We start from the raw sequence: 18,359 nt of genomic DNA on the forward strand, positions 1-18,359 counted from the left end.
AATGTATCCTCAGTCTAATTCAAATTTGCTTGGGTCAACTGTCAATTTCATCAAGTAAGATTCGTATATTAATTTCACCTTATTAAGGATTTTTCTGCTACGGTGTCATCATACATTCATCACTGGTATATTATATATGAACATTGATTATAACACAATAAAATTAAAATTTTCATCTTATTGCATCAAAAAGTTTCCCAACTACAAGAAGAAAGTGAATAACAAAAACTACAAAAAAAATTGGCAGACAGGTTATTCCTTCCACAATTTATCGATTACATCTATTACTCTTTAATAGTATTTTGGATAGATCCTAAAACGAAATAAAGATATGTATTAATATCAAGTGAGAAGTAACAATTATTCCAACTATTACTTTATTACTTCAGTTACTGTTTCAATAGTATTTTTAAGGAATTATGAAAACAAAAGGTAAATAGTTATAATTTGAAAATGTTTTGAAAAATGTCTTGAAATTAATATCAGCATGTCCCTTATTTTTATAATTTTTATATAATTTAATGAATATTAATGACTTTAAAATCTAGCTATTTGGTTAATTATTCTTAAAATATATTTCAGTCGAGATATAAGAGAATCTCTATCCTAAGCAATTTTTAACAGCGTAGATCTTATTAACTGAAATTGATAATAAAACATGCATTTTAATGATCAGTATTAAGTGAGGCATAAATTTTATTTTAATTTAAATTTAGAATATCTATTCTTCGATATTGACGAACATTTATTTTCAAAAATATCCGCATTCTCTGGATCTAAGGATTCTTTTGAGCCGCAAACTATTGCTTTGTTAAGTTTTATTAGAAAGGAGTGCTCAGTACCAACCACTTCATTTGGTTATAGAAACTTTTCAACTCACTGATATGTTGCACATAAGTTTCCGGAACTATTTAAATTAAAAAAGTTTGCTACGCTTTAGTTGGTGTATCTGAATTTACTATTATTGTACCGCTGTTATACTCTGAAGCCTATATATAAAAATTGTAATCAATGATAGACAACTCTAACGTATTTTCTTTATTCTTCGAACTATTATATGACTACTGAATTGTTGATAATTCTAAAAAATTATACATATCTGTTGTCTTTTCACATTTATCGCCTCTACATTTTATCAAGTTAAGCTTTAACTAGTATAACAAGCGTAAACCTTATTTCATATTATAACAGTACAAAAATTAAGACTGTCATAGAAACCAACAACGAGTAGGTGCAGACAATATTAAATAGATAGAATTCCATTAGTTTCCAAGGCATCACATATCATTAATTTGTTAAATAAATAACAAAACGAGATCTATACGAAAACCTAGTTTGTGAGATAGAGAACCGTAGCGCTTAGATTTTCAGTAGTGATATCGAAAAACGAAGATATATTTTTCCACTGGTGGTAGCTTTCTTATTAGCTGATTTACATCTGCATCTAGTAGAAAACACCAACTTACGACGGTAACGATCGATGGTGTATTTAAATTACACTGCAGCTTGTGCCCCACAAATTGAGGTTATGTTCATGAAATTTCATCGTGTCTACGTAATGAAAAACTGGAGCTGTAATGTGTGAAATTTAAGCAAAATTAATCAATGATACGCGGGGAATGAATATTCTCGAATTGACTTAATCTTGAATCACTATACCACACTGATATCTGGTTTTCCGGTATAATCCTTAAAATAGACGCAATTTGGATTCAACCTCTTAATTATTATTCCACTCTGAAAACTGAAGTAGATTAATTAAATATAGGATTATTTTCTGAATTAGGATTGAATTTTGAATCTTTTATTTATGCTTGCCCTTCCTCTTAGTTTTATGTTAATTCTGGAATATTTCCCTACTATTAAATAGAGTTAGATAACGATGATTTTTGCTTAAATTTTCCCAAAATATAATAAAGTACTGTTGTAATTTAACTAGTTAGTGAACTAATTTTTTGTATAGAAAAACAACTGATAATTAAAAAGTCGGGGCAGTAGTTCATCCGTTTCAGGTCCTGGCGCTTATGTTCCCTGGTCCTTTTGGGGAGTACGACCTGGTCTCATATATGTAATGCCATAGCCCTACAAAGGTGCGACCTAATCTTTTGTATAGTACTTCTAGATTAGTGAGAATTTCCTTCGAAACATTAAAAAAAACAGTCGTTTTAGTTATGTATATTACCTTTTAATTAAATTATTAATTATTAGGTTGAGGATTTATTTTAATTTTGCTAACGATACTTATTGTCTTATTGAAAATACATTCAGTATAGATCGAAACTATGCGATTATTGGCTTAATCCCCTCGGCAGATTGTGCTTAAAGCAAGAAACTGCTATCTTGTAGTTCCCGCTACTTATTAAACGAAACCTTAGGGTAGCATCTTCTGTATTAATTAAGATGGAAATATAATTGAGAAATTCGAAACCATAAATTAAACTTGTATACACAATAAGACAATATTCTAATCTTCAAATGCTAAAGTTACACAGTTTTATTTACTGGGTATTTTATAGCGTACTTAACTGGCTAGTTAGGAACTAATCTTTACACAATACTGTACTTTCGACTAGACAAATAGCATAGATTTATTATTATAGTTGAGGAATAGTTCGAAGATAAGGTAATGTAAAATATTATGTGTTTTAATGTAAATTACTCCGTTATCTAGATAGTTGAATGATTAATGTTCTCGACTTTTTTTCGGTCGGTATTTTTTCATTTTAATGGAGATGATTGCGTAGTTTATATAGTCATGTTATATTCCAATTACAACAACATATATATAGTTAATAATTAGCCTTCCCTTATACTATCAGTTTCTGACATTATTTCTCCATTATTTGACAAAATATTCTCCGAAATAAGTTACCATATAATTACTAAAAATATTTTTATAACCATATAAACTAAATTCAGTGGGATATACCAAACTTCTAGTTTATATTCTTGATAATAATTTATTAAAAACGAACATAGCATAGAAATCGTTTAGCTAAAGAGTGTATATTATTCTAGTTTCTAATTTTTTATAATTTTTTTGTTTTTTTTCCTATGAACAGTGCTAGAAATATATTTTATAACAAAAAGATAAATTGATCAGTAGTAAATGTGAATGGATTTTTGAAACGTGTTCCATTCAATCGATTCTTTTTGTTGTAAAATATATTAATTAATATCAGTGTCTAAATGATATGGTTGCTATATGTTTCAATTCAAATTTTGTCCACATATAATGTAGAAATATGTGACCTATTTCATTTAGACGCAATATTAATGGAGACTGTTATAGCATAGTTGTTAGTTAAACTTAGTTATTGTAGCTTAGTCGAATGTACTGCAGAACCAAAACAATACTATTCCATTAACAAAATTCTAGTTAACAAACTTCGATTTTCTTTAGTTTACGCTTACGCGACATAACGGTCTGAAAAGTAGTTCTAGACACGTAGTTGAAATTTCATGAATGCTAATTTTCGATTTTCTTAGTTAACAATAGTCTCTTTTTTTCCTTTTTGGCGTATCTTAAATGTCTCCACTGACGCGACGTCAATACCAGTTTTGTACTAATGGTTCTTTTCTCGTTTTTTAGATTTTATGTGGTCTTTGGGTGCTCTACCAGAGGGTAAGTACTTATTGTAATTTAAATCTTATTTATTTAATGTATAGCCAAGATATATTAAGATCTATTACGTTTGGATATTTTTTTCAATAAGGGCCGATCGATGTTGCCAGCTTATATTTAATTATGTTAATTGTTACATCGCCAATAGCAAATCTCATCATCAAGTTAACAAAATGAACACTCATTAAAACAAAGCTTTAATGATATATAATAATAATTTTTAGGGATGACGCCTCATATGAATGAACAGCTATATTAACATTAACCTGTTATACCTTAATTACCGTTCAACAGCACAATGTGTGTAATTCTGGAGAATTATGGCATGTATAAAAGAATTTGAATTTGCAACGTTGTCAGTTCTTGCTAATTATACGTAAGTCTAAAAAATATAATATAAATAGATTAAATTATCTAGAATTCATAAATTAACCTAATATTTCCACTAAGACTCAGAAGAGATTTTTTTTGGTACTATGGTCATCTGCTATAATATAATAAATGTAACATGAAAAAAGAAAATAGAACAATATATAAGATAATAAGTACACATGCGAATGGAAGGTTCCCATATGTTTCTTCAGATTAGAAGTGTTGCTTTTTTGACCATATGGATCAATCAATTATTTTCCCATTATTGCCGTATAATGAAAATATGAATAGTACAAGAACAAATAAGCTCTATTAAGCAACAACATTCTTAACCCTATAAAACAGATCTCTTACCAGTGCAAGATCAAAGCTAAAATTGCCGTTGTAGTTCATTGGATTCTACCTTTCGATTGTTTGTAATGACAACGTTGCAAAATCAAGTAAAAACTATCAAAGTTTATGGAATTTCTCCTAAGATTCTCCAAATCTAGTTGTTAAAAATTGAATCATTTGGATCAATCCTAAGAAGCCACGATTCATTATCCATCTAAATTTTCTAAATAAAAAAGAGTTTGGTTGATATCTCCCGCGTAGCTTGTTTCATCCTATTTCAACGTCGCCTCGCTCTTATTGACAATATAACCTTATATTATAATAACAATTTAAATTCAATTAAAATACCGTAACAGCAATAGAGGGACCAATTTAGGATAGTACCAACTGACTTAAATAAATAAATTATTTTAACTTATCATACAAATTTAGTAACATATTTTCATTTATAAAGTGTACGCAAATTAAATAATCGTCCCACGCATTTCATCAGAGATCTATATAATAATATATTTAAAGCAGCTTTATCTTTATTGTGTGACAATCAAACGATATGATTACATAAATAGCCTTAAACTTGCATACTCCTATTTAAGCCAATTTTATCCGTTTCTGTCAACATAAAAATAAATATTAAATAATAGGTTTGACGTAATGCAATAGGAAAACTGTTATTCTCTATGTATATAATTTTTCATGGCCACATGACATTCGATGCTTGATTTTGGTCTGAAAGTCTTAGTGTAGCGCTTTGATCCGCTCTTTGTTAAAAATGCAGATAAAGCTAAGATATAATAATTTAATAGTATGAAAGATATTTACAAAAAATCTATTATTTTAATTTTTCTTCTAGATAATAGTACTTTTAAACATATAACATTGAAAATTGAACAGATATATATAAAATGTTAAATTTTGGATTTACTTATTGACTTATTAATACTGGATAAATAGCTCTAGCCTTACTTATTCAATGTATTCATTCTAAATCGCGTTTTGAAGGTTGTTGTGATAGGCCCTAAAATAAATATACCACAATTTTCGTAAAAAAATGCAAGCGTTAGGATCAAAAACTGTATCATAATTATAATAACGAGTGCTTAAGTAAATACCATATTCTAGAGTCAGTTCGACTTAACTTATTCTCATTCCAGAGACTCCAATATTAAATACTAATCCCACTTTGGCCGCCTAATTGTTGAAAAAGTCGATCAATTTCTTTAAACATAACGGAAGAGACTGACAATTACTGTCACGATATCCCTACGTACCTAAGGATCAACACAAAACAGTTTTATTTATGACTGAATACCGAAAAATGCTAGAAACCTGAATTTTACATGCATTATCAATGGAACGTTTAATGGACCTGTTTCTAACACTGTTCGCTGCTCAAACGAAAGCAAATTAAACTATTTTTTATATAAAACACTAGGTGCTTGAACCTGATCGAAGCCTTACCGACCATTCAATGCCAGATTGAAGCAGGAGATTAAAAATCACAATTGATCAATAGAAACTCGGAATTTTAGAAACTCGGCAAAATTTGAAGGAAATTGTATCCTATGTTTCAGGCTTTGTCCCGTCCGATTACCATTTGTCACTCTCAACAACTTCTTGGTTTTCCTCATTTGATCTCTCAAAAGCTCCCTTAATGATGTAAAGCCTTCAAAACAAGCTTCTGAAAATCACCGAGTTCAGTGTTTCGCACAGAAATATCAGCATTTCTACAGTGACAGAATCATACTTTTACCAGAAAAGTGACAAAAAGTAATCGAACAAAACGACACATACTAGTTTTTGGAACTTATAGGAATAAATGCACTTTGAGAGTTATGAAGAAAGAAGAAATTAACGTTTTCCTCAAATTAGTATAGTAGTCTACCTAATTATATGAATCCTCATTCTAAATATATATTCTTTTCGCGTTTTCAAAGACTTAAGAATATGTCCTTGAAAGGACAAAAATTTTTGCCGAAGTTTTTTTCTCATCGCTAAAACAGCTTCTAAAATAATTAAAATTTTGAAAAGCTCACTTAAGGGCATATTCTTAAAGGGCTGAGCGTTTAATATATGAAAAAAATCAAATTTCTAGACTGGAATACCGCCTTAAATTGTTGACATTCTGTATAAACTTAAAGTAATAAAAAGTATAGATTTCACTCAAATAATGCTAATCAAACATTTTACGATCCATTACTTAAATATCTTTCAGAAATTTATTGATCGCTAAAAGTTATTTACGTTTTCGTGGGCTTTATTATTCTTTATAATGAAAAATATACAAAAGAGTTATTCAATACCTAAGCGGTAAAACGTAGTTGATTGGAGAAATTAAGTGCTGTTTTGGCTTTGCGGCTTTCAGAAGTTAAGCAGTAATTTAGCCTCTTATTAAGAAAATAATTTGATGCCAACAATAATGGCCTTGGGTTATAGAATATCATTGGAAATTTTAAATTAATATATTAAAAAGTTACGTGCCCTGTGTCTTTTTTTAATCAACTACATACCAAAACGGGCAAAAATTAATTTTGTAACTTTACCGTTTATACGCAAAATGTATTAATTTTTTAGTTCGGGATGATGATGTATTATACATACTTTTTTCAAACTTCCTCTGGTAATGATATTTTTGAAACTCTAGTCAAATTGAAGACATAATCTAATTCACAAATTGGCTTCATAATAGCTAACTTAGGATTAATATAATATTTATTATATTATTATAATTAATATAATGTTTATTTAGATCTTAATAGTCTGTTCTAGTATAAGTAAATTTATTTTCTTTAGGAAATGGGAACATCAATATGCATTACATTTCATTCTTATTAATCACTCTAATGTTTACTATATTGTGGTTAATCCGGCGGTCTGTGAGTACTATATGGTCTTAATTAACCAGAAAGCCATTACCGGGTTTTCTAATAAATGTCGCAATAAATACGCCATTTTATTCTACAGGCATGAAGCTTCAAAGCTATACATGATATATTTTGCGAAAATATCAGTGTCATAGATCTATGCCTCTTTAAAAATGTCGATATTCAAACATAAGTCAGGGACGCATAACTTTTTTTATTTACTCGAAAGCAAAAAGGCGGTGAAAGTCATCGTTTGCTTGTAGAAACTTACGGTGACTATTCCCTTACCTTAAAAACATGCAGACACCAAGAGAAAGAACGTTCTGTTAGACCGAAAAAGTATGAAGATGCAAAGCTGCAATAGCTATTGGATAAAAACCCAACTCAAATGAAAGAGAAGCCTTAAATATAGCATAAAAATCGATTTACGACTGATTAAGAGCAATGGAAAAAATCTTAAAGATTTCTGCACCGAATTGGGTGAAGAAAAGTGGATTTGTTTTGAAAACACTACCCAAAAAAAGTTACGGAAGTTTGTTTTTTTATGGAAGTTGCTTGCCAATATCTATTAACCTTTTTACTACTAAAATTTTAGATAAAGTTATTTTTTCAACGTTGGATTAGTCCACTGTAAAATACCAAATGGATAACTCAAAATATACTACTAACTAGATATATACTACTCTACTAGATAGGTAGATATCTACCTGATTACGTATAGACTCTGTAATCCTCCATATATTATGTTTTAAATCCAATAAAAGTTGATTCATTAAACCACTGTAACTTCAATTAGTAAATCAATCATCAGTTTCAGTCATTTGTCATCTTGTAAATCATAAATTTATGGCAAAGACCGCCTGACATATACACAATATTTATTCATTACAGGTTGCTGAGCTACTATTTGATTAAAATAGGTGCAATTAGGTAGAATGTTTGGCTAGTTTCCAACGGAATTTTGTTCCATTCTGGTACCCAATATATCCACCAATTGCTTCCATGATGCAGGAGAATGCTCTTCATCATGTGTTCATCATCATCATCTGTTCGTCATCTGAAGACTGAACCATTTTGGTTGTATGGAATGTATGGGCATTGTCATCTCGGAATATGTCAGTGTTTGGTAGCAAAATGCTAGTTATAGTAAGAACTTCATAGTAATCGGAAAGGTTCTTATCTTTCACATCACTGTCATCAGAATGAATATCACGATTTTGCCGCACAAATCAGAGCAGAACCTCCTTCGCGTTTAACCGTAAGCTGCTGTTGGAAGTTCTCCACACATAAACCTGACCGTTTATAGGAAGCAATAAAAATGATAATTGGTCTGACTATTCCACGTTCTTCCAATAGCTCATCAACTGTTCAAGTTTCAGATAGTTGCGCTATTACTTATGCAGGTTAGCGTTGGCTTCCATTATTTAGGGTTTCGCAATAGCAGCTCTTCCATGAATATTAGCTTTGTGGAACGCCACCGTATTGTTTTTGTTGAAATAGTATTTATCATGTAAATGCTAATTTCTGCTGTAGTGTTTACCGCGTTAATTTTATGTTGTATGGCCACAATCCTTTTTAATGTTCCTCCGTCTCTGTCCATTAACTTTAGGTTTCGCCTACTATTCTTCCTTACCGATAATATTTTACCATGTCTATATTGACATGTTATCATATATCATCAAACTCTTGAATTTTTTGTGACTGAACTTACTGATAGACGCACTACTGCCTAACTATGGTTCTCCGCATTAAGCCTATCGACTGACAAGTAATAGGTCAATTAAAAAGTCCCGGGCCTGCCATAGTAAAATAATTTTTTTTGGCAAAATTAGTTTTTTTATTCAACATAATTCCCTTCAATGGTGATATACTGATTATAGCGATCCTCCAACTTTTTGATACTATTTTTGTAGTACGATTTGCCCTTTGCTTCAAAATAGGCCTCAGTTTCGGCGATCACCTCTTCGTTCGACGAAAATTTCTTCGCAGCGAACATTTTTTTGAGATCTGAGAACAGGAAATAGTCGCTGGTGGCCTGATATGGAGAGTGCGGTGGATGAGGAAGCAATTCGAAGCCCAATTCATGGATTTTTGCCATAGTTTTCACTGACTTGTGTCACGGTGCATTGTCTTGGTGAAGCAGCACTATTTTTTTCTTCAAATGCGGCCATTTTTCGGCGATTTCGTCTTTCAAACGGTCCAATAAAGCTGTGTAATAGCGGCTGTTGATGGTACTCTCTTTTTCAAGGTAGTCAATGAAAATTATTCCATGCGCATCCTAAAATACAGACTCCATAACCTTGCCAGCCGATTGTTGCGTTTTCCCACGTTTTGGAGCGGGTGTATCGTGTGCAGTCCACTCGGATGACTGTCGATTGGACTTCAAAGTGAATTTATGGAGCCATGTTTCATCTATTTTCACATATCGATGCAAAAACTCGGGTTTATTACGCTTGATCATCCTCAATCACTGCTCTGAATCATCAACTCGACCTTTTTTGTCCAAAAGTGAGCTCGCACGGCACACACTTTGCACAGAGTTTTCTCATGCCCAAATATACGTGAATGATATAATCTACACCTTCAGCTGATATCTGTAGAGTGTCTGCTATTTCATTCAATTTCAATTTACGGTCATTCAGAATCATTTTGAAGATTTTTTAATGCTTTCGTTGGTAACAACGTCTTTTTGGCGTCCACTGCGTTCACCGTCTTCGGTGCTCATTTCACCAACCTTGATGGTTGATTTTCCTGGGACAGTGTATGGAAACTCAGCATCAAGCCAAGTTTCTGCTTCAGCTGTATTTTTTCACTTCAAAAAGCAATATTTTATCAACACGCGAAATTCCTTTTTATCCCTTTTTTTCACAATAACAAAAGTTCTTTCAAAAAGCTTCAGTCAAAATGCTATAATTCACAAACTAATGCTCCGACAACTGTCAAATTGATACACGCATCTTTTGAGGGTTAGGGCGAACTAAAAAATATTTCGATTTAATTCTAGTAGTTCCATCTATGTGTCAGAACTTTTCTGTGTTTCAGTGACTTTTCAATTAACCTGTTACAGTGCGAGTATACACTGCAGTCGGTCATTGTTCGGTTTTGCTTTCTTGTCTGTGGTCAGCCAAAATTAGAAAGAATGAACATGAGTATTCACTTCCTATTCAAATATACTAATCTATTTTTAGAATTAGGTTAACATGAAAGTTTTGACATATTTTCTTGAAATCAACAATTGGCAACAAATTAATATTGAGCAATAGAAATAGTTAGAATGGCATATTGTTGGAAGATTCCAGTCCAAAATTCCAATGAGTTTGTTAACAATGGTGATTGTGATGTATTTTGGGCACAATAAATCGAACTATATTTATACAACAAGAAATTGTAAACATATAATTTCGATATATATAGAACGTCAAATATCCACTATAAAATGTATTTAATATAGAGGTATTCATCAAGATATATATAGTCATCTATAGACTAAACCAAGGACTTTTTAACCGATGTGTATATTGATTATATATTCTGAAATAACGATTGAGTTTTTATATCTTGATTAGGGTTCTTTTTCATCGAGTGCACTACACTTAAAACATTCTCGATGTTTTATGATTGAAATTCAGATAATAATTATTCATAACGTCAATGCAGTAATGCATATGCGTTACGAAATGGAACACTGAATTGCTTTTCGTTTCCTTACAAATTATGCTTTTAGCTGGAGTATTGTACGCAATCGGTTCTTTAAAATGCTTGCAATTGAAAAATCACCATAAAACTCGAATGTATTCGTGCTTTTCTGTTGTCAAATGTTCCAGAGGGAAACTTAATATTTAAAAGGAATACTAATATATTTGTTGTAACGAAATTAGGTTTTTTCTTTTTGTATTTTGATTTTTTCCCTTTTTGTAAGGGCTTATCTTACGTAACGAAGAAACGTATGTCGACATATACTGTAAAATCCTTGAGAACTTGTCTCATGGTATGCTAATAATAGAGATTCTGCTATAGTTCCAAAAGGCTTGCCATCTTTCCCAGCAATAATTAAGATGTTAACTATGGTTAATACCTAGGAACAATAAGTAGTAAGATAATATTATGGACATTTTTTTAAATAAAATCTTGAGTTGAACTAAGACTTACTTATTATGATTATTCTGATCAAATGTTTATGATTACTTAGTTTTCTTATACAGATGTGATTATTTACCTTTTCTTTCAAATAAATATCTAAAATATTTATCAAATTTAACTACATATAATAGAACCTTTTTTTATAAATATTTAAAGTTTATTTTTACCAACGAGGGTTTATCTGGGCCGGATCTACTGTTTAACGTGGACTCCGAACCACCGTCCTCAGCATTAAGCCTTCCGACTGGCGAGTGACCAACTGAGAAATCATCCCAGAGATATCCGGTCTTACCCATCCTGGTTACTGGCGTGACTGGGATCATTTCCTTTTGAACTTTTGTCTAGGACTATTACAAATATTAAACAATCAGAAACGTAAATTTACGACCATGCCCCAACAGAACGAATTCGAACTCGCGACTATCGAACAGTATGTGGATCGTCCTCTCGTCTTTACCATTGCACCAACCCAACTGACAAAAACGATACTTTTACTATCAATTTTTACTACATATCAAACAAAGGGCAACTATAGTAAAAAACGTACAAAGTAAAAAGTCTAAATCAATGTCAACTATCTCGAAAAAAGTAGCTTTTAGAGTTTCGTTTTTAGAAGGCGCTTCAATAAAACAGTTATAGCTCGGAAATTAATTTAAATTTTGTAAAATCCTCTTAAGTGCATTTTCTTAAAGCGTTAAGCTTTGATATTTTTTCAAATTTCTAGGCCATAATACCTCTTGAAGTGCACCTCGAGTTCTTGGTTTCTCACAAAAGTATAATTTAGATCATAATTACGGTTATTTATTTCTTTATTAGGAATTAACTTGAATATGGACGGGAATATTCAGAAATGCAATGCAATATATATTAATTAAAACCTGCAAATATTTAAGTGGTAAAATGTAAAAATTCGAATGTATTAAGCTTTTAACTTTTAGAGACTCATTAACCAGATATTATATTTTTTTGGAGTAAAGTTTGCAAGAAAACTTCACCATCAGATGGTTTTATGGCACAACAACAACGATAATGGCTCAGGATTAATTAAAAGATTAAGGAGATCAAATAAATCCACCGTAATGAAATTTTATATCGATGTTTACGTTTAATAATTTTTACCTTTTTACCAATTATGCAAAGTAATTGTTGGACTTCGTTTTTAATTAAAATTTATGGTCGCCCCAGCAATATTCCTGGACGATATAAATTGGATGTTTATAGCAAAATAACATTTAGTGCTATTTAGTAAATAGCATATTTTAGTACTGGATATTTTCGTTTTGGGTTTTGGTTAATCTAAATGTATAAATAACGTCATTATAGAGCGTTTTTAGAATAAAATAACTTAAAATTTCAATAACTTAACATATACTTGATGAATGATGCGAGATTATTTTAATATTGATCTTCGGTAATGATTGACGAATATTATGGAATTAAATAATTATTCTGGTCACCAAATTTTTCTATATTCTAAAAAATAAATTACTAAATTAAGTAAAGTCATGCGGAAATATTATTTTATAATGTATGTCAAAAGAATCCGGTAATTTTTTGTTCACTGTTCAATTGCGAATTAATTATACACTGTAGTAGCTTTGGGAACTACCGACTGATAAAAACTAGCGACTGTTTAGAAATTAGCTAGCTTCAGTCAACTATATTCGCTGCGACTAGTTTTATTCGATTGGGTTTTAAATTTTGGCTTTGCCGCGACCTTAAGAATAATGTACCGAAGTTATGCTTACATAGATTTATATGTAATATATATGGTTTTATATTTTATTTGCAGTATAATTATAAATAACAATATATTTTGCATTAATATAGCCGCATTTTGGAACTATATTTTTCAAGATTATTTATTCATGTAATGGGGTAAAAAATCAACATTTCGATGATAAATAGTAAACAAAATTTGACTGCCTTCATGTTATCTTGTCACCTTTCTGACAATATGGCGATACCGTCTTGAAGGAACGATGTTGGTTTGATAGGCCATCTATACACCTCATCAATCGATCCATTTTCGCACCTCTTCGTTACAGGAACAAGTAGTAATCAGTCAATCACGTAGGTTCTATGTCTGGTGAGTATACTAGGTGCAGTTCAATTTTCCATTCAAACTGCAACAGTGTATCCTTCCTAACTCTCTCCATAACATATGCTGTAAAAACAACCTCTGTACAATCATATTCTCTCACTATTCATTTTTGTTATCATCTCAATATTTTTTTTTTAGATTTTTTTCCGTGATTTTTTATGATCATTTTGAGCTCTTTCATATTTCTGTCTTTATTCGTCCGTTATTTCCATCACTTTTTGCTGTACTTCCTGTTTTAAATATTCAATTAGTGGCAAGGAGCATATATAATTTCTATTCCAACCTTTGGACTTTTTTTAGTTTTTGCTGTCTATCTAAATGCCCTTCTGCGTTGTAATTGACTCCATTTACTCTTCTTCACCTGTGGTGTAGTTTTTCTGTACTATTCATTTTTCCGAATGAATATATTACGACAGTTTCTCTTAACATATTTCTTATTATTTATGAGTAATAACGCACTTCTAAGATTTGTTTTACATTATTCGGTATCAAATCACTTGACGAATTTGTCTTCTACTAATGATTTATCTGCTACTTCTATCCTACTCGAAGGACCATGTTAAATTACTTTTTATGGGCTATTATCTTCAACTACTACTTCACGGATAACTTAGTTTTCATGAACTTGCAACTATCGGAAGCTGTTAAGTTCTTGACTGGACTACTTAAATAGTTTTTTTTCTGCATTACAGGAAAAAGTCACAATTTCTCTTAACACTTCACTATTTACTATAAAGTTATTCTTGAAAATCCAGGCATCTGGCTCGAAGGACCATGTTGAATTACTTGTTTAATTCATTAAATAATTTTCGGAACGCTGGTTCAATGAGGTCAAAAATAAGTTGTTCTTGAAGATGTCAATGATTCACGAAACTGACATCAATTAGTTCCTGGGTATCGTTCTTTAGTTAAGTAAACTGTTTCTTAATTACATATATTAAACTTATGTTTACAGTTACAATACACTGTAACACCATAAAATACCCGAACTATCTTCGATCATACGGATCGATCTTATTTTACATATTTGCCTAATAACCTGCCTAACAATTATTAATGAATAATCCAAATATTATAATGTGTTGACTGATATATCTTGGACTATGTTGAACAATATATTAATGCAATCTTTGTTTTAATCTATAGTATTAGGGAAAATTGAAATAAGTCGACTAATGTTTTCGTTTTCTTTTTCAGGTTTCCCCGCAGCCGCTTATGCAGCTTACGCGGCCGGCCGTGGTTACTCGGGCTACCCTAGTTTCGGACTACCCTACCCTACAGGTAATGCCCTGGCGGCCAGTTTGCATCATCACCCTTTGCCGCCACTCCTGTCGCTGCCCCTAGAACACCATCCCTTGGGAGTATACGGGGGAGCGACCGCAGCAGGCGGCTTGCATGCCTTGCCCCTGTGAACGTTTCATCCGGCTCTAATGCGCGCCACCTCTGCGCAGCTCTCGCGCCGTTTGTACATGGTGCGTGCGCGTTAAGGCCAATTTCTCTTTTGTTTAATAATTTAATATAACAACTGATTTTTTTTAAATATTGATAAGTATGACGTTTACTGTTGACGTATACAAACAATAACCAATCGAGCACCTTTCAAATATCTTCGAATCCTTCACCATTCTGTTATTAAATTCTAAAATTCTATTACGAATTTAATTATTCGGTTTGCTATCACTTAAAGTAATAAATAAAATCAATATCAAGATTTCTGCGATTTTATTTAGGAGATTTATCGTAAAACATTTCGAAAATTATTAATTACTTGTAAATTATTAATAACGGCTTTACCGACAAATACATTACAACCGTTCGAAATATTCCAAATCCAATTCTTATAACACAAAAACGTTTGTTTTCGTAGTTGTTTTATCCGCGTTGATGGTTGGATTTATTGTATTTAAAACAAAAATAGCTATTTTCCGAAACTATAACGTTATGACTTTTCGAATTTGTATTAAAATATTGCATTTTCCCGATAAAGTATTACGAAAAATGAATATTTTTGCTTTTATACTTTAATAAAGGGGTTATTATAAAAATTAAACCTATACATATATATGAATACTTTATATATTTTTTGATATTTTATCAAAAATTCTTTCGTAACATTAAATAAAAATTTAATCATATAATAGATTCCCCTTTCGCTAGATAATATCGCATATCGACGTAATACTAGTTAAATAACGTAAATTATAGTCGAATAATTCTTACTATAGTCAATAGCGTATATAAATCTAAACGGTAGACAATTTTAAAAGTATATAAGTACTACATAGCGACTGATGAGTAAAATTTGCCAAAACGTAATATCATAGACATAGAATAGATATGGAACTATTAATAAAATATACGTTAGGCATACCCCTTTTCTCCAAACTTGGATATTAAAAATTAGAACTCTAGATGTTAGAAAACGAGGTAAACTTTTTGCTGGATAGCTTGTTAGCTTTCAGTTCATTTTCAAGTAGCGTATTATGTAGGTGTAGGTGCACTGGAGATTGAAATAAGTAAAAAACGAACTATATCATTCCATATGTGATCTCAGCAGTTCGGACCTTTTGTGTATCATGAATGGAAAACCAACAGATATGTTATTATAAGACGAAAAAGTACATAGATCCAATTACATTAATTTAAAGTAATTTTTTGAATATCATTATTTTGATTTGATTCACTTAAATGTTTTTTATTTATTTTGTAAAATTATAATGACTTCAGATGTCTATCGTTAAAAATGCTTGATATTTAATATTACTGCTGCTGCTTTATTATAAATAAAATAAATATATATAAAAGAGAGCTACATTTAAAATAAGCCACGGTTAATACATATTTTAACTATATTTAAATGATTTATAAATCTACAATATGTAATCTTTAATTAGTCCATACTTGAGTATAGTTTTATATCAATAATGACAAAATTCTTAATAGGTTCCTAATTATCTGTTTATTTGAACAATGATATTTTACTGATTGGAAAATTTTGCTCTCTTTTTGTTTCTTACTGAAGTACCTATTTTAAATATTTTAATATTATTTGTATAACATATATTACATATAAATATAAAAAATAAGTAAAATTTCTAGAAAAATCGAGCTTTTTTAATACAAGAACAAAATTTTAAAATAAATAGATTTTTATTGATGTGTACAAAAAATTCGAGAATCTTATCGTGGTACAAATATTTTTCATTTGTGGTACCATAAGGTACGATGCCGAACTGTTTTGCCTATGACGAAGTATGTAAGCATAGCCGCGTTTTGTATTTCGTACGATAAATATTATTGGAATAAAAACAAATTAAAGTGTACGCTTATTTATTGTAATGGAGGATTATTTATTGTTAACAAATGCTGCCTCCACAATGCCAAAATTCGTCCCTTTCTCCATCCATTAAGGTTTCCATTGTATCGATCGGGTCAACGCCTGAACATCTTATAAAAACAGAATCAGTAAATTTATATAATATTGGAATAAAATGTTCAATAATCTTGATCAAATTACTATACATATTATTTATTAATACAAATAATAATATCGTACATTAATTGTGAAAATAAATCAACTGTATTAAGCTCAACAATTATTTATCAATTCTTTATTATAGTGAACAAATAATTATATTATTTTCCTTATTGTATGTTTATATAACAAAATATTATTGAGCTCAATACAAAGTATAAAGCGTTTTATATAAAATTTTAGGTTTGATAAATTACTGTCATTTTGTTTAAAACGTTTAGTAACAAAACAAGGAAGTGTCTTTAAAAATTTGCGAAGGCGTTCACAGGAGCACGGTATCTGTTTTGTAGCTTCCCAAATATCAAGTAACCCATAAAATAAACGAAATTTAACAAAAACGTCCGAACACTAGGCGTACCCAATCGTATCGCGAAATCAATATTATCATTTACGACTTTTTTTTGGATCTTTTATAAAATAGTTAGGAGAATTTAATAACCGATATTTTTGCAAATAAACGAAAGTGAGCAAGGCCTCGGGGGCAGAAACGGTTAATTATCTCTAAAAATAATTTCGAGGCGACACTCTGAATGAAGTTACCCGCTGCCGTAGCGGAAATTCCCGTATCGCAATGAAATTAATTGCATAAAATAAATCGCAAACAGAACTCATTGTTCGTACGCTGCGCGTGTTTATAATTATTCTAACGATTTTACCCTGGTAATTAGATTTGTAACAACCTGCCATGTCGCGTTTCAAAGGTAAATAATTAGCATTAACTCGTTATAATATTTGATATTTTCGTTCGAACGTTAACGCTAAAGTTTGCGCTTCAACAGAGATTTATTTGCTGTTATAATTGCTTTCTCGATATAACATTCAGTTTTTTCCATTGCAATATATTATCTTAGTAATTCCAACTAAGCAAAATTAACAGTTATGCCCTTTTTTATCAAAATTATATTTTATTACTTATATATAACAGGATAAATAACCGTTAGAGTTCCCCCAAACAAACTGTCTCCCTTTCCATTTTGCAAATCTATCGGTCGTTACTGGTTTGATTTCCTACTATGCATCTGCAAACATTCGACTGATTAACATTTTATTTTGGTTCCCCCCTGTAACCCCTCACATCGAAAAACCCCGGTCTCCGATATCTATAAAGCGAGTCGAAGTAATCGGAGGCCGTTTGTCAAAGAGTGCACTATTTTACTATCAGCTTGTTGTATTATAGAAAAGGGGGAGCCACGTTTAGTAGCTCTGTTGGTCCTAAATAAATTTTAGGGTTTATTTGGTCCATGCAATTCATTGAGAATGAAATACGGTAGCTCGTTTGCCTTTTCCCATTAAACTACCGATTAGTTAAACCACTCTGTAATGTGTAGTGAGTTCATTTAAAGAGACCGAAATTAAATGAAAGAAAAGTTAAGCGAACCTACCGGA

The 18,359-nt window shown here is 30.9% G+C and overlaps 1 protein-coding gene across 9 annotated transcripts in view; it reads left to right on the plus strand.

Moving 5' to 3' along the window:
* Rbp6 (RNA-binding protein 6) overlaps window positions 1-18,359 on the plus strand; it is a 752,769-nt gene that overhangs the window by 692,750 nt on the left and 41,660 nt on the right. For all 9 annotated transcript variants that reach the window (XM_076395624.1, XM_076395626.1, XM_076395622.1 and 6 more), the window contains 2 exons: window positions 3,593-3,625; window positions 14,636-14,719. In XM_076395624.1, coding sequence (XP_076251739.1) covers window positions 3,593-3,625; window positions 14,636-14,719 — 117 coding nt within the window. The remainder of the gene's footprint in view (window positions 1-3,592; window positions 3,626-14,635; window positions 14,720-18,359) is intronic.

This window comes from Rhynchophorus ferrugineus, unplaced genomic scaffold, assembly GCF_030347505.1.
Source record: "Rhynchophorus ferrugineus isolate W39M unplaced genomic scaffold, kcgeb_rfMv2 rfM2, whole genome shotgun sequence".
Taxonomy (NCBI): domain Eukaryota; kingdom Metazoa; phylum Arthropoda; class Insecta; order Coleoptera; family Curculionidae; genus Rhynchophorus; species Rhynchophorus ferrugineus.